Consider the following 18,746-nt stretch of genomic DNA (forward strand, 5'->3'; position numbering starts at 1 on the left):
TGATGGTGAGCCATTTATCCAATTTCTCTTTCATTGGTGCTGATGATGTGGAAGGAACGCAGTTCCAAGGTCTCTCTTTAGAAGACGAGTCTTCCAAGAAGAAAGCATCAATCTCTTCTTACAAAGAGGCAGTGAAAGTAGTAAAGGATGGAACTACCACTGGCTGGGGGCAAGTTGTGATCCCTACCAAGAATGAAACTAGAGCAGGTCTCGGATGTTCACCAACATTCTCAAACTGCACCAAGAAGGGTGAAACCCTTCGTCCGATCAAAGAAACATTCATTAGTGGAGGATTCCTTAACCCAATTCCTCAAGAGGTTAATGTCCTTATTGAAGAATGCATCGAAGAAGGTCTACCTGATACTGAAGAAGAATGGAAGTGTTATCTCAATGACTCGGGATACATATCTCAGGAAGAACCATATCCTCCGTCGGAGAAATCCAAAGGCAATGAAATTGAGCCTGTTCCTGCAGAGATCTGGGACACCTTGGGACAACCAAGTGGAAAATTTGATTATATGGTGAAATATACTGCGCCTGAAAGTTCAAAGATTACGATTGAGGATATCCAACCAACTGGATGGGGAGATTCCTTTGAATATAATAGTCAACCAGAAGAGGCTTATCAGCCCTGTCAATTTTCTCAGCAGCCTGAAATTACTGAAGATTTCAATGCATCTACCAAGGTTTATAATCCTGAAGATGGTTACTATCACATAAACGCCATTTTTGAAGATGAAGGGGAAGATGGTCCCGCAGTTGACTCGGAAAGTGTCGCTGACAATGAGTCTCTTCATCCTGAAGACTGGGAAATACATCCTAAAGATCCTGAAGATTGTGACTCATCTTATGCTCTTCAAGAAGTAGAAAAAGACCGTTTCAACTCTACAAAGAACAAGGGTGACAAACCAGGACCTTCAAATCCTGCTCGACCAGCGGTCAATGTCAATACTGAAGACAATCCTGAGGATAATTTTCCTGAATACATAATACACAGAGGAGTTCGTTGCTACTGGAAAGCTGTCGACGTTCCGAATGTTGTTCGCCGCTCAAAGTAATCACCTCGCTGTTATTTTGACCTCCTGCCTTGCCCAAAGCAGAGAGATGTTTTATAGGGCTTTGCTTTTAAATATTCCGCCCAAATAACTTTGTGTATAGGGCTTTGTTTTAAAAGTTTCCCTCTTTGTCCTGCCCAAGACAAATGAGTTTGTGTTTAGGGCTTTGTTTCAAAAATGAATCATAAATAAAGTGTCATTTTGATTTCCCTACATTATATGTTTTATTTTTGCTTTTTCTGGAAATGGTAATCCTAAAAAACCAAAATAAATAAAATAAATAAAATAAAAAAAAACTTTTTCAAAAAAAAATCTGCATACACTCCTGCATTCATAAATTTTCTGAAATAGATATAAATCACATGTGCAGATTTACTATTGATAAACCCATTGAATGCAATAACCCTATGCCCTCTCCAAACTTTGAGTTTCCTGTGTTCGAAGCCGAAGAAGAGGAAGAAGAGGAGATCCCGGACGAGATCTCTCGATTACTTAAGCACGAGGAAAGAGCCATTCTGCCTCACAAAGAGCCTTTAGAAAAGATCAACTTGGGTTCTGAAGAAGACAAAAAAGAAGTGACCATTGGATCGCTGCTTGATGCTAATGTCAAGAGTAAGTTGACAGACCTTCTCAAAGAATATGTTGACGTGTTTGCCTGGTCCTACCAAGACATGCCTGTGTTGGATACCAATATCGTTCAGCATTACTTGCCATTGAAGCCAGAATGTCCGCCAGTTAAGCAGAAATTACGAAGGACTCACCCTGATATGGCAAACAAGATCAAAGTGGAAGTTCAAAAGCAACTCGACGCAGGTTTTCTTGTCACCTCTGAGTATCCTCAATGGTTGGCCAACATAGTGCCAGTTCCGAAGAAAGATGGAAAAGTCAGAATGTGTGTTGACTACCGTGATTTGAACAAGGCCAGTCCAAAAGATGATTTTCCATTACCACATATTGACATGCTGGTTGATAACACTGCTAAGTTCAACGTCTTTTCCTTCATGGACGGGTTCTCCGGTTATAATCAGATCAAGATAGCTCCTGAAGACATGGAGAAGACATCTTTCATCACCCCATGGGGTACCTTTTGCTACAAAGTGATGCCGTTTGGATTAAAAAATGCAGGCGCAACTTACCAAAGGGCAATGACTACTCTCTTTCATGACATGATGCATAAAGAAATTGAAGTTTATGTGGACGACATGATAGCCAAGTCCAGCACAGAAGAAGAACATATTGGATACCTTTTGAAGTTGTTTCAACGACTAAGGAAATATCAGCTTCGCTTGAATCCTAATAAATGTACTTTTGGGGTTAGATCTGGAAAACTCTTGGGTTTCATTGTCAGCCAAAGAGGTATTGAAGTAGATCCCGACAAAGTCAGAGCTATTCAAGAGATGCCTGCACCAAAGACTGAAAAGCAAGTAAGAGGATTTCTTGGACGATTGAACTATATCTCCAGATTTATCTCTCAGATGACTGCTACTTGTGGGCCAATTTTCAAACTTCTCCGCAAAGATCAAGGGGTTGTATGGACTGAAGATTGCCAGAAAGCGTTCGACAGTATCAAAGAGTACCTGTTAGAACCACCAATACTGATTCCTCCGGTTGAAGGAAGACCATTAATCATGTACCTTACTGTGTTGGAAGAATCCATGGGTTGTATGCTTGGACAACAAGATGAAACCGGTAAGAAGGAGCATGCCATCTATTACTTGAGTAAGAAATTCACAGACTGTGAGTCTCGTTACTCCATGCTCGAAAAAACGTGTTGTGCTTTGGCTTGGGCTTCAAAACGTCTCCGCCAATACATGATCAACAATACTACTTGGTTAATCTCCAGAATGGATCCGATCAAGTATGTCTTTGAAAAGCCTGCATTAACAGGAAGGATTGCCCGATGGCAAATGCTGTTATCCGAGTATGACATTGAATACCGTGCTCAAAAAGCGGTCAAAGGAAGCATTCTCGCCGATCATTTGGCGCATCAACCAATTAATGAATATCAGTCTCTCAAGTTTGACTTTCCCGATGAAGATGTCGTGTACTTGAAAATGAAAGATTATGACGAACCATTACCTGAAGAAGGTCCTGAGCCTGGATCAAGATGGGGCCTAATTTTTGATGGAGCAGTAAATGCTTTTGGCAATGGAATTGGGGCAATCATCATCACTCCCAAGGGTACTCATATCCCGTTCTCCGCCAGATTGCTATTTGATTGCACCAATAACATCGCAGAATATGAAGCTTGTATCATGGGTCTCGAAGAAGCCATTGACTTAAGGATCAAGATCCTCGACATATATGGAGATTCAGCCCTCGTGATCAACCAAATCAAAGACAAGTGGGAAACTTATCACCCTGGCTTGATTCCTTACAGAGATTATGCAAGACGTCTGTTGACTTTCTTCACAAGGTTGAATTGCATCATATACCTCGAGATCAGAATCGAATGGCAGACGCCTTGGCTACTCTATCTTCCATGTTTAAAGTCAATCACTGGAATGATATGCCTACAGTCAGAATCACGCGCCTCGAAAGGCCCGCCTATGTGTTTGCAACTGAAGTAGTCATCGATGATAAACCGTGGTTCCACGACATCAAGCGCTTCCTTCAAACTCAAGAGTACCCGCTTGGGGCATCAAACAAAGATAAGAAAACTCTAAGGAGACTTTCTAGCAGTTTCTTCCTGAACGGAGATGTGCTATACAAAAGAAACTTCGACATGGTTTTGCTCAGATGCGTGGATAGACACGAAGCAGACATGTTAATGCATGAAGTGCATGAAGGGTCCTTTGGAACTCATTCAAATGGGCATGCAATGTCCAAAAAGATCTTAAGAGCAGGATACTATTGGTTGACAATGGAATCTGATTGTTATAAACACGTGAAGAGATGTCACAAGTGCCAGATCTACGCAGATAAGATCCATGTGCCACCGACTCTACTCAACGTTCTCTCATCTCCGTGGCCTTTCTCCATGTGGGGTATTGACATGATTGGAATGATCGAACCAAAAGCTTCAAACGGTCATCGTTTCATCTTGGTATCAATTGATTACTTCACCAAATGGGTCGAAGCAGCATCTTACGCCAATTTTACAAGACAAGTGGATGTGAGGTTTATCAAGAATAACATCATTTGCCGATATGGTATTCCCAGCAAGATCATTACTGACAATGGTTCAAACTTGAACAACAAGATGATGAAAGAATTATGTGAGGAATTCAAGATTGAGCATCATAACTCTTCTCCTTACAGACCAAAAATGAACGGCGCCGTCGAAGCCGCCAACAAGAACATTAAGAAGATCGTCCAGAAAATGGTCGTCACTTACAAAGACTGGCATGAAATGCTGCCATTTGCCTTACATGGGTACCGTACTTCAGTGCGTACTTCAACAGGGGCAACTCCCTTTTCTCTAGTATACGGCATGGAAGCTGTGCTCCCCGTAGAAGTTGAAATACCATCAATGAGAGTCCTCATGGAGACTAAGTTATCAGAGGCTGAATGGTGTCAAAGCAGATACGATCAGTTGAACTTAATCGAAGAAAAACGTATGACTGCTCTATGCCATGGACAATTATACCAAGCAAGGATGAAACAAGCTTTCAACAAAAAGGTTCGACCTCGTGAATTTCAAGAAGGCGACCTCGTGCTTAAAAAGATCTTGTCCTTTCAACCGGATTCTAGGGGCAAATGGTCTCCTAATTACGAAGGCCCGTATGTTGTCAAAAGAACATTTTCTGGCGGCGCCATGATTCTTACTACCATGGATGGTGATGAACTCCCACATCCTGTGAATGCTGATGAAGTCAAGAAATACTTTGTCTAAAAAAATACAAAAGAACAGCTCGGTAAGTCGAAAACCCGCAAAGGGCGACTTAGGCAAAAATGAGCGTCTCGGTGGACTGAAAACCCGAAAGGGCGGTCCAGGCAAAAATTAGAGACAATAAACAGAAAAATTCATCCTGGTAGATTGAAAACCTGAAAGGGCAATCTAGGCAAAAATTAGGGATTTATGACAAAGTAACTGCATCAGTCCATACTTCGTCACCTGAAGAGTCTGTACTTCATCGAAGGATCTTCAAACAAATCATCGCCAATATGAAGCGACAAGCACAGTTGGAACTCAAAGTTGTTAGGGAATAGTGGTTATTGCTTTCAATGTAGTCTTTTCCGCATAATTACCATTTCCAACTTTTGTAAATACTCCATGGAATCACGCCTTTAGCTGATTTCCATTCTATTAAATAAATTTGAGCCTTGTGCCCATTTGTTTGCAATCTTTAATTTCTTTCAGCTTGCGAAATGACGCTTTAATTGTGTTATTCACTTTTGAAAAAAAAAAGAAGAAAAAATAAGTTTTAAATGAATTTACTTCACTTTTCTTTTTTAAAATAAAAGCGAAATTTTCCTTTGAGTTGTGAACAACGGAAGGAACATCAGCAGTCGTCTCCATAGGATGAACAAAAGGATTCTCCCTGAAAAATTGTTGAGACAACGGTATTCTTGTCCCAGAAAAGAATTCTTGAAGCAATTATCCCTCGAGGTAAAGAAGCTCTTCTATCCCCAGTGAAGAAACTCTTCTATCCCCAGTGAAGAAGCTCTTCTATCCCCAGTGAAGAAGTTCTTTTGTCCCCCAGTGACGAAGATTTTCCATCTCCAGTAAAGAAGATCTTCCATCTCAATGAGAAAAGATGCTCATCTTCCCCAGAGAAGTTTAAAACATGCAGCACCATTCATCACTCGTGTTTATCTACACCGTGTTAAAGAACATTTGCCAAGTATCTGGTTGTATTGCGACGTCGGTCCCTCTCCAGTATATGCTCTTTTGTCTGTCAGTTTCGTCAGCATGCATGCTACATTCATGACATTCATCATTCATACATATTTGCATCATTTATGCATTCTTGCATTTTTCAATACTTACTTGTTTAGGATATATCTATCCCAAAAAAGTAGAAAAAAAAAGAAAAGAGAAAAAAAGAAAAAAAAGAAAAAAAAGAAACAAGTATGGGCGTGTCATCTCTCCAAGTAGGTTGTCACCCATAAGCAAAAAAAACTTCTTGTTTCTCCAGTTCCCCACTGAGATCATTCCTCGGGGAAGAAGGTTGCTTTAGTTTCTTCTCTTCAAAACAAAGGAGAAAATCCCCATTCGAGTTCATTCCTCATGGGTACAAAGTCTTGTTTGACTGTCTCTTTCCAATTCATTCTTAGTTAGAACCTTGTCTTTACCAGAGATTCAAGTTCCGATTCCTCAAACAGAGTCGTAAAAAATAGAACCATAAACAATCGCCTCGTCATCTGAGCAGCTTATGTCTCTTTCAAAAGCTTTTTCCCCTCAAGGAAATCAATCATGAAGACCATTTGACAATCAGGGCCTTATTACTGTTCACAAGGCTGAATAACCAGTAATTTCCCTAGCAAAGTCTCCAGAATCATTTTATCACTCGGCTGATAACTGATCATGTCTTCAAAACCACTATCACGAGGCTGGTAGTCGGTAACTTTTTGTTCTGGTTATATTATTAAACATGTCTATCACCATGCTGATAGTCGGTAATATTAACCGAACCTTTGAAACTCTTTTACCTTGTCAAGTCTATCACCATGCTGATAGTCGGTAATACAGTTTCATACCTTTCACCTTCGCATTATTAAACAAGTCTATCCCCGTGCTGATAGTCGATAATGTCGGTAGGTAAGCTTTTCTTACAAAGCTATCATTCCCCGGTGAAGCATACACTTGCTTTCCCAAAAAAGAAAAAAAACGGATTCTCTTCCTAAAACGGATTGAGACATCCTTCCCAACCTCTTTTCCCCAGCGGAGTCAGTTTTGATATTCCCTCGGTAAAGATATCCTTGTATCATTCGCAATTTTGGTATCTTAGGTCCAAAATTTGCGTCTTCTGATATTTAAGTCTCTTCCACCCTATCAAAACGAAGATTTTCAATCTTCATGTCTCAGGTTGAAGAAACTTAAATAGGGGCATCTGTCATACCCCAATTTTTGACCTAAGATACCACCTCATATCATTGCATATACATCATTTGCATCTCTAACAAATTGCATAGCTTGTGTTTGCTACTTGTGACTCAGCAGGATTTAATCAAGAAATCACTCATCAGTACAAGTAACAATCAATTAGGGTTTTGTTCTCCCTTCATTTCAAATGAATCATCTTCATCAACAATCAACATTTGGTCCTCAGAGATTCATTTCAACAAGCTCAAAGGCTCTGAATCAATCAGATTAGGGTTTTGACTGAAGATAGCATACTCCTGACTTTTGCTCAGGATTTGACCTAATGACTTGGGACATGAACTCAAGACCCCAAGTGAATCATTTTGACCTAATCCATTGGGCTCAAGACATCTCCTACACAAGGAATGATCAACAGTGAAATTTCAAATCATCAGATTAGGGTTTTGAACTATCAGGGACCAAAATCAGGGATCACATTTGGGAAACCCTAAAAATCCCCAGGGAGTCAATCAAAGGTTTCAATCATCCTCAAATAATCCCTATGATAATATCCAATGGAAATTACATCTGAATTCAAGATCCACAGTCATCAATTTCATCAGGTCAACAATTAGGGTTTTTGACCTAATTCACTGAACAACTGCCTTTTTAATCAGGACATGGTGCCACAACTCAAACCATGGCTCAATATCCTCTAATGCCTCAATATGATCCATTCATACCATTCATATGGTGAGGATAGCCTGTTTCATTTGAAATCTCCAGAAATGCGATTCGTCTGAAAAAGTCAACTGTACAAGATCACCATTGACTTTTGGGGAATTTTGGTCAACCATGACTTTTGAAGTTTTAAATCATCAATATATGATATGAGAAGTCATTTGATCAAGAAAAATCAAGAAAATCAATCAAGAATCAAAAAGTCAAAAGTTTGACTTTCATACTTAGAAAATTTTTCTAGGTGTTTTTCATGGTTTTTTCCAAACTTTGGAAGGGAATAACTCAAAATTTCACCTACAAACTGAAAAAAACTTCCAACATGAAAGTTGTAGATTTTGATCCAATAAACAACTTTGACACATATAATTTTTTTCCATAAGATCAACCATTTAAGAGATATGGAGCTTCAAAGTTGGTACTTTTTGAAAATTTCACTTAAAACTTCATTTTCTTCAAAGTTCATGGATCTTTTTCACCCATTTCCTTAAAGGTCTTGAAGAAACTTTCAACTAGGGTTTTGAAGTGTGTAACATGAGCTTTCCAAAATGTCCAAGAGCATGAAAAAATATGGAGTGTAGCTATGGTTTTGAATTATGCATTTAGTGATCATTTTCACTTGAATTTTCACCATTTTTCACTAAGTTTCAAGACTACATGACCTATAATCCAAGCAATGATGCAAAGAGGCAATAATTGAAGATATTTTCTCTGATTTGAGATCAGAATGGAAGAGGATAAGAAGCTTGAGTTTTAACCATGGTTTGGTCACTTTAACCATTTTGCATTAAATGTAAAAGATTCCTTTTTATCTCTTAAGCCAAATCATCAAACTTTGATCAAGTTGCAAAGCTCTGAGTTCAGACTCTTTGGCCTATAAATAGAGGTCCAAACTCCATTCAAAAACACACCAAAGTCTCACAAATTATAGGCTTTCTCTTTCTTTCTTAGAATGCAAGTTTCTTAAGTTTCTAAGAGGTACAAAACTCAACCTCCAAACCCTTGAAGTTATGGCCAAAGTGATGGTTCTAGCAACTCATAAACATCATATGGGATGTGTTTGAACCACTCACACACCCCAAATCACCCCAAAACTCAGATTCACTCTTCAACCTCCATATGAACACATAAAGAGCCTTATCATGCCAATTTTCATTCCAGATCATTTCTGTCCAAATTAACACTTCCCACACCTCACATATATCACATATAAGCTATCTAAACACTCATCACCAACCTGAAACATCAGAATCATAGAGCTCGATTCACACTTAGGCTTGACTGCAGATCGGGTACCTCCAACTACTCCAGGTGTTTTCAATTCACTCCAAGCATCCAGACACCTTCCATAAGGTTCATTGAAGCTGTCCAGATCAAGCAACAACATCTGTAACACCTCCTTCGCAAAATTCAATCTCCAGCTTGGCCGTTTTTGAGGTAAGTGCTCATGAACTTCAAACTCTATGAATCATGCATCATAAATGAAATATGAACATACCATCTTGTTTCTGCACCTATGAGGATCATTAACCCTCAATCAATTGCTATTTATCTTGCACATACACGATTTCATGATCAATCTCAGAATTAGGGTTCTTCGTGTTCATCACAAAATTGATCACCTTAGAGCAAAAATAAATGAATTATGAGGGCACCATCATGATCCTTGTGAAAAACCGAGTGAGATAGACCCTTCACTTGATCAATTTGGTTCAGTTTTCAGAAATTTCAAAATCAAATTGAGGATGTGTTCTTGGCGCCATTTTCTGTTCAGGAATTTCAAATACTTGTTTTTAAATATATTTAAATGAGCGTGTATCATTAACAAGCTGCGCGCGCAGCTCAGTTGGTTGTTGTTTTGGCTGATGAGAGAGAGGTCACGGGTTCAACACCCTTAGGGACCAAAACATTTTTTTTACAACTATTTTTCTTTCATTTTCTTTTACAACTTCATTTAATTAATTAACACATCAAATTAATTCATTTTTTATTCATTTTTTGTACACTCTTTATTTAACACATATATTTTATGAATATAAAAAAAAATCACAAAAAAAGATTTATTTAATATGTTTTTAATAAGGTTTAAAATGATACATTTTTAAGTGTTTTTTATTACTTTAAATATTGTTCTTCATTTAATTTTTAACCTAATCACTTGTAAATATTTTTTGTGATCAAACCCTAATCATTTAGGTCTTAATTAAGCATTAAAACTTGTTTTAACTTAATTAAGTTGACTTTTGTCAAATTCAAATCGTTTTAAGACGAGCGATCGCGATTCTTTTTCAAAACGATAAACCACTTCTTTTTGATTAAATCTTTTTAATTGATCAATTGATTTTCAAAACGAAGTGGGGCCTCTCGAATATTAGAGAGTGTAAGTCCCATTTCTTTTCTTTTTGTACAGTTTGTTTTTTCTTTAAACAATAAAACTCCAAAATAAAATCTTTTCAAACAATTTTCAAATCATTTTCAAAACAACAAAACTTCAAAGAAACTTCAAAACTTTTCAATATACCATGGGCCTCCATGTAGGTATAAGTCCCAAGCCCCTTTTGTACATACCCGTTCCAGTACATGAAATTAGGTATTTCATTGTACGCCTTTTTTGTACATACACATTTTTGTACATATCTCAATCTGTTTTTTTTTAACTTTGAATAACAAACCAAAAATGAAGGTTTCTTTAAATCTTCCCAAAAATACCATGGGCCTCCATGTAGGTATAAGTCCCAAGCCCTTTTGTAAAAACCTGTTTACATAGCTTTGAATAAACTCAACGGGCCTTTCCCCGAGTATGAGTCCCGAGCCCCTGTGTATACAAAATGGATCATGCTTACAGGTATATTTCCTTCATAAACTCCATTATATGCACACACTTTGTCATATATGTATAACTGTTCATAACTGTTCATGTACTTGTGCATATTTGTTTGTACTTGTTCATATTTGTGATTGTGTTACACACTTGTTCAACTTAGTACAACACTAGGTTCCCCATAGCCTCCTATTGGGCTTCGTGCAAAGAATCTCCCTAGTTTAGGTTAGGACATAGAGTATGGTTTCCCGGTGAAATCGCTCTAAGAGCTCAAACCAACTATACCATGCCTCCCCTTGGGCTTTGTACAAACGAGTGACCCTCCCATAGCCTCCTCTTGGGCTTACAATGCAAGGACCCTGGATTGTCCCTCCCATAGCCTCCTCTTGGGCTTACAATGCAAGGACCCTCGGATAGCCTCCTCTTGGGCTTCGTACAAGGACCCACGGGCTTCTTATAAGCATCCCCAATATCCAAATCAAGTACCCTAGGAGATTAGACATTTTTCATCTCTATGCTAGGAGTATCTCTTATATATCATCACAAACAATCAATCAATCAAACTTTTTTGCCACAAGGCTGGCTAATCAATCAAACTGTTTTACCACCGTACTGGCTGATTAATCAAAGTTTTTGTCACAAGGCTGACTTCATTGAAACTTTTGCCACGAGGCTGGCTGATTAATCAAAACTTTTTGTCACAAGGCTGACTTCATTGAAAGTTTTTGCCACAAGGCTGGTTAAACAAACAAACAAAATTAAATAGATGTATGTGATGATATAGATTAGATACATCTAGCATTTAGACGACATTTGTCTATTTTCCTTTGCTTCCACTAGCATAAGTGGGAACTACGATTGCTCTGACTTTCTCAACATCCCTTTGAGAATACGTAGGCACAAGGTCGATCCTTGGCGAGCAAAACAAAACAAAAAAAACCATTCAAACCTTAGCACCCGTAGACCCCGAGCTACAGATGCTCTGATTCCCTCTAAGGGATATGTATGCAGAGGATCGCGATGATCTTTGCGAGCATAATCAAACAAACACCTTAGGTCCCACCTATTTCACAAGAACCTCTCATAACAAGAATGGAATAAACAAAATAAAGAAACCTATAGAGTACTATAGATACGTTGGGTGCTAATACCTTCCCTTCGTATAACCAACCCTCTTACCCAAAGATCTCTCCCCCACTTTTAGGTTATTGCAGCTTTTTTCCTTTTCCTCCTTTGGAAATAATAAAAAGTTTGGTCGGAACAAAAGAAAAATCATTTTTTATGAGCACTCGAGCCCAAAGAAGGCATCAGGTGTCTCATCCACAAAAAAGAGGAACAAAACGATTTTTCGCCCGCGACACCGATGATGTTAAATCCTTTTGGTCTAGGAACAAGATCCCACATATTATTTCTTGTAAACTGATTTAGTTCTTCTTGCATGGCAATTATCCAGTCTGCATCTTCTAGAGCTTGATCAACAGAAGTTGGCTCGATCAGAGAAACAAGACCTAATTGACATTCTGCATTGATCTTAAGGAATGCTCTTGTTCTTATAGGATCTTCTTTCTTTCCAATAATAACATCTTCTGAGTGAGAAGAGTTGAGTCTAGAAGATCTTCTGACAGTTGGCTCTTCAGAAATTCTGAGATTCTCTAAAGAAGCAGCAACTTGATCTTCTGATACTTTGCTTCTGGGTTCTTCAGCTTCTGAAATTGAGATATCTATATCTGCAAAATTCTCAAACTGCTTTGGTTTTTCAAGACCAAGCTTATCATCAAATCTAATATTGATTAATTCTTCAATAATCAATGTTTCAGTATTGTATACTCTGTAGCCTTTAGAGCGTTCAAAATATCCAAGAAGGAAACACTTCTGTGCCTTAGAATCAAACTTACTCAGATGATCTTTAGTATTCAGAATAAAACAAACACATCCAAAAGGATGAAAATATGAAATGTAGGGCTTTCTGTTCTTCCACAATTCATAAGGAGTCTTATTAACAATAGGTCTGATAGAGATTCTATTCTGAATATAGCATGCAATGTTTATTACTTCTGCCCAGAAATGCTTAGCCATATTGGTTTCATTGATCATGGTTCTGGCCATTTCTTGAAGAGTCCTATTCTTTCGCTCTACAACTCCATTTTGCTGTGGAGTTCTAGGGCAAGAGAAATCATGGGCAATACCATTTTCTTTGAAGTAAACCTCAAAGAATCTGTTCTCAAATTCGCCACCATGATCACTTCTGACCTTTGTGATTTTACACTCTTTCTCAGATTGGATCTGAGTGCAGAATTCAAAGAACACTGAATGAGACTCATCATTGTGTTTCATGAACTTTACCCATGTCCATCGACTATAATCATCTACAATGACTAATCCATATTTCTTCCCTCTGACAGATGCTATTTTGACTGGGCCAAACATATCAATGTGCAAAAGTTCTAACGACCTAGAGGAAGAGACAACATTCTTAGACTTGAATGCAGGCTTGGAAAACTTCCCTTTCTGACATGCTTTGCAAAGAGCATCTGATTTATATTTCAGATTAGGGAGTCCTCTGACCAGATTTAGTTTTGTTAATCTGAGAGATCTTTCTCAAACTAGCATGGCCTAATCTTCTGTGCCATACCCATATCTCTTCGCTAACAGACATAAGACAAGTTACCTTCTGATTCTTAAGATCCTGAAGATCAATCTTGTAAATGTTGTTCTTTCTCTTGCCTGTAAATAGGATTGAGCTATTCTTCTGACTTACAGCCTTACAAGACTTTTGATCAAAGATTATGTCATAACCATTGTCACTTAATTGACTTATGTACAATAAGTTATGAGTTAATCCATCTACCAGAAGAAAATTAGTTATAGAAGGAGAGTTACCAGTACTTATGGTTCCTGAGCCAATTATCTTGCCTTTTTGATTCCCTCCAAACTTAACTTCTCCAGCAGATTTAAGCACCAGGTCATGGAACATAGACCTTCTTCCCGTCATGTGCCGCGAGCACCCAGAGTCCAGGTACCGTGACATGTTTTGCTTTGTCTTCTTTGTTGCCAAGGATATCTGTAACATAAATTATCTTCTCCTTAGGTACCCACATTTTCTTGGGTCCTTTCTTGTTAGTTCTCCTCTAGTTCTGATTGAACTTTGGTTTAGCATGGTAAACAACAAGAGGTACAACATGATATTCCTTAGGTTGAGCAACATGATATTATCTATTTTGTGTCACATGCTTCTTAGTGTGTGTAACGTGAAAGCTTTTAGCATGTGAGGTGAGCCTAATATCATGGGAGTGGCCATACTTGAACTGATCATACAATGGCTTGTATGTGATTTTCATATCATCTACAGGTTCAAGTTTGTATGGGGTATCACCCTCATAGCCTATGTCAACTCTCTTGTTTCCGCTTACAGCATATATCATAGAGGCAAGTTGACTTCTACCAATACCTCTAGATAAGAATTTCCTGAAACTCAAGTCATATTCTTTAAGAATATTGTTCAAGCTTGGAATAGATTTTCCTGAACCAGAAGATGACTCAACGTCTTTGGATAGTTTTAAAACTTTTTCTTTGAGTTCAGAATTTTCTAATTCAAGCTTCTTAGTTTCAGATACAAAGAGCTTTCTCAGCTTTTTTTATTTGATACTAAGCTTAGCCTTGATTTCAAGAATTTCAGCTAAACTGGAAGCTAGCTCATCTCTAGATAGATCAGAAAATACCTCTTCAGAGTCAGAGTCTGATTCTGATGTAGATTCTGATTCAGCATCCACAGTAGTCATCAGCGCAATGTTTGCCTGCTCGCCTTCATAGTCTGATTCTGATTCTGATGAATCTGAATCATCCCAAGTTTCCATAAGACCTTTCTTCTTGTGAAACTTCTTCTTGGGCTTCTCCTTCCGAAGCTTTGGACACTCACTCTTGTAATGTCCTGGCTCATTGCATTCAAAGCACGTGACCTTCTTCTTGTCATTTCTTCTACTTCCAGAAGATTCTCCTCTTTCAGGCTTTTTGGAACTTCTGAAGTTCTTGAACTTCCTTTGCTTACTTTTCCAGAGTTGGTTTACCCTTCTGGATGCCATGGACAGTCATCTTCTTCTTCTTCTGATTCTGATTCTTCAGAATCTTCTTCTTCAGCCTGAAAAGCGTTAGTGCATTTTTTATTTAAAGATTTTAATGCAATAGACTTACCTTTCTTCCGAGGTTCATTAGCATCCAGCTCTATTTCATGACTCCTCAAGGCACTGATCAACTCTTCCAAAGAGACTTCATTCAGATTCTTTACTATCTTGAATGCAGTCACCATTGGGCCCCATCTTCTGGGCAAGCTTCTGATGATCTTCTTGACATGATCAGCCTTTGTATATCCCTTGTCAAGCACTCTTAATCCAACAGTTAGAGTTTGAAATCTTGAGAATATTGTTTCAATGTTTTCATCATCCTCCATCTTGAAGGCTTCATACTTCTGGATCAATGCAAGAGCTTTAGTCTCCTTGACTTGGGCATTTCCTTCGTGAGTCATCTTTAATGATTCAAAGATGTCATGGGCAGTTTCCTTGTTTGATATCTTCTCATATTCAGAATGAGAAATAGCATTCAGCAGAATAGTCCTTGACTTATGATGATTTTTAAATTGTTTCTTTTGATCATCACTCATTTCTTGTCTTAACATATTTGCTCCACTAGCATTTACTGGATGTTTGTAACCATCCACAAGCAAGTCCCATAAATCACCATCTAGACCAAGAAAGTAACTTGCCAATCTATCTTTCCAATATCCAAAGTTTTCACCATCAAATACTGGTGGTCTAGAATATCCATTTCCATTTCCATTGTTGTGTTGATCATTTGAAGTAGATGTAGTAGGAGGAGGAATAGCATCACCCATATTGACTTAGTGTTTTTCTCACCCTGAATCTTTTTCTAACACGGTTAAGTGCTTGCTCCTAGAACCAGTGCTCTGATACCAATTGAAGGATAGAAAAACACTTAGATAGGGGGGGTTTGAATAAGTGTGACTTTAAAAACTCTTAAGATAAAAACAATTGCACAATAATTTTTATCCTGGTTCGTTGTTAACAAAACTACTCCAGTCCACCTCGTTAGAGTGATTTACCTCAACTGAGGATTTAATCCACTAATCAACCTTGATTACAATGGTTTTCCACTTAGATACTCTCTAAGTCTTCTAGAGTATTCTGATCACACCTTGATCAATCTAGGAAATACACTACTTAGAAACTTCTAAGTCTTCTAGAGTCTACTGATCACAACTTGATCACTCTAGGAACCTTTTACAAATCAATGTAAAAATAAATGTTTACAAGAGTATTCAAATGCTTCTTAGAAAGCTATAATCACAACTGTGATATTTCTCTTAAGGTCTAAGCTTAAATCTCACTAAGATATTACAAGAGTAGTGAGGTTGAAGATGAAGTTTGACAGCTTTTGAATTTGACAGCGTTTCTGTATTTTGCGCAAGAGTTGTGTATTCAGCTTCTCATCAGAACTTCTATTTATAGGCGTTATAAGAAGATGACTGTTGGGAGCATTTAATGTGTTGCGTGATCCGTACAACTTTGCATTTAATGTTTCACTCTTTTGTCAACTACCTTGAGCCTTGCTTTTCCTGCTTTAACTGACTTTGCCTTTAATAGCTTCTAACGTTCCTTTTGTCAGTCAGCGTAGCCTGCCATCTTGTACTTGCTTCTGATCTGATGTTTGTAGATACAACATTTGAATATCAGAGTCATTCAGCTTGGTGCAGAGCATCTTCTTGTCTTCTGACTTTGAAGTGCTTCTAGCGTGATACCATAAGAACTTCAGTGCTTCTTCTCTTGAACTCAAGTTCTTCTGATGCTTCATAGACCATGTTCTGATTCTGCTTGACCATCTTCTGATGTCTTGCGAGAGCATGTTCTGATGTTGCATACTTGAACCTTCTGAGTCAGTGCTTCTTGTGTTGAATTGTGCATACTCTTTATATATTTCCCGAAATGGAAAATGCATAGGATTAGAGTACCACATTGTCTTATACAAAATTCATATATAATGTTATCATCAAAACTAAGAATATTGATCAGAACAGTTCTTGTTCTAACAGGTCGGGGTCTTGAACTTTGGAGGGATAACGACTCCAGAGATGAGCCCTAATTCCTCAAAATCCAACTCAGGTACCTTCGGGATTTCCATAGCCTTCATATGTTCTTCCAATTGCTTGTACCTCTCCTCAGGATATTCCTCCTCATAATAGTAGTCTCCTTCTTCATCATCTTGCTTAGCAAAAGCAGCGTTACTCTTTGCATCAATCTTAATGCTAGCATCATCATCTTCTTCTTCATCGTCTTTGGGAATTTTTGCTTCTTTGACCTTTTTGAGAGGGCCCTTGAATCTTCTTCCCATGTTGAGGATGCTTACTGGTTTCCTGGTCTTCTTCTCCTTCTTAGTCAGAAGGGATTTCACCTCATCTTGCCCCTTGGACAAGTTCAGGATCAAAGCTTGGAACTCAGCATTTTGAGCCTGGAGATTCTTGACAGATTGTTCGAGATCCATTTCCTTACTGAAATAAACAGCGGAAAGATGAGAGACCTGTTTATAGAAATCTGTGATGTAATGTTTATGAATGATATGCGGATGCGGATGCAATGTTTTCAAGGAATTAAAAGGATTTTAACACATATTGAAACAAAAGGAAAAAAACATTATTATTAATTAAATTACGAATTCATAAGGTCATAATCCTTTGGTTACATCAAAGTGAAGATGCAAAAAAAGAAAGAAAGAAATAATAATAATAAAAACATAGAAATCTAAAATCCGGGACTTTTGTCTTCTTGACGACGCTTCCTTTTCAAAGTCCTGACTTCTTCCTTGTGTGCCTTGATCACTTCTTCTCTTTCTTGGATAAGTCTGGAAATTTCCTCCTCCCATGAATTGATCTGATCTGGAGAAACAAAATCTTCAATCTTCCATTTGCGAGAAAAATAGTCAAGTAAAGTCTCCCGCTCTTTAGCATTTGCTATCAATACTTCTTTTTCAGCTTCAGCTTCTCGCAAACGTCTCTCAAAGTCGTCTCTTTCTCTCTTCAATTGGTTAACAGTTGCAACAAGATCTTCGTTTGGAGCAGAGACATATGGCACAAACGCAACCGGAACAGCAAGAGGAGCTATTCTTGGTACTATAGGCGTACCAGATGGGTATGGCATCCCAAACTCCACAACTCTGTCATAGATCCATTGGAAGTATGGGTCTAATGGGATGTAGTTTCTCCTCCCTATGTCTTTTTCACCAACTTTCTTTACTTTTGACCAGGCTTTAATGAAGAGATCTCTTTTCTTAGCTTCATCAGAATCATAGCTGAAATATTCTGCACTAATATATAAGGAACATGGCTTGTCTTTCAAAGCGAAACCAAACTGATTTCGAGCCAAAATAGGATTATATGTTACTCCTCCATGAACACCAAGAAGAGGTATGTTGGGGAATTCTCCACAACAATCAAACAACAAAGTTCTCTCAAACTCTTTTTGGTACCAGATGACATCGTCAAAAGAAAGCTTCATAATTCTATGAGCCCAAGTTAAACCTTCTTCATTCTTTCTTACGGAGCGGGGTAAGTGCGAAATAAACCACTTATGTAATAGAGGAGCACATCCAAGAATACAACCTTTCCTTTTTGACGCTCGGAAATGAATAGAATGTAACAAGTCACAAAGTAGAGTAGGAACGTGATTCTTACTGAGGAATATCTTGATAGCAGCCACATCAATAATTTTATCATAATGGTGGAATAATACTTGCCCATAAATTAGCAAAGATAAAACACCCTCTAAAGCATCCATGGTTGAAGCCTTAGCAAAAATCTCCGCCTTTTCGTAGAGGAAGTCAAGAGGTAATCTAGAATATTCTTTCTTACTAACCCAAACCTTCTCAATTTCAGCTTTTGGTAGGTGTAGGGCAGCAGCAATGTCTTCCCATTTAGGGTTTTCTTCTTTACCAGTATAAGGAATCCGATCAAGTACAGGAAGTCCTAGCAAGTATGAGAACTCCTCCAAGGATGGTACCAACTGAAAATCTCTAAAGGTGAAGCAATGTAGCAGAGGATCATAGAACTGAATCATAGTATTGAGAAGAGTTTCATTCACATTAGCTCGAACGAAGCTTATAA

General features: G+C 38.1%; 1 protein-coding gene across 1 annotated transcript in view; it reads right to left on the minus strand.

The window, feature by feature from the left end:
- Positions 1–16,981, minus strand: part of LOC131640304 (uncharacterized) — a 51,162-nt gene extending 34,181 nt beyond the window's left edge. Inside the window, exon 1 of the mRNA XM_058910717.1 lies at positions 16,803–16,981. Coding sequence (XP_058766700.1) covers positions 16,803–16,981 — 179 coding nt within the window. The remainder of the gene's footprint in view (positions 1–16,802) is intronic.
- Positions 16,982–18,746: the final 1,765 nt, after the last annotated feature.

Source organism: Vicia villosa, unplaced genomic scaffold (assembly GCF_029867415.1).
Source record: "Vicia villosa cultivar HV-30 ecotype Madison, WI unplaced genomic scaffold, Vvil1.0 ctg.003036F_1_1, whole genome shotgun sequence".
Classification (NCBI taxonomy): Eukaryota; Viridiplantae; Streptophyta; class Magnoliopsida; order Fabales; family Fabaceae; genus Vicia; species Vicia villosa.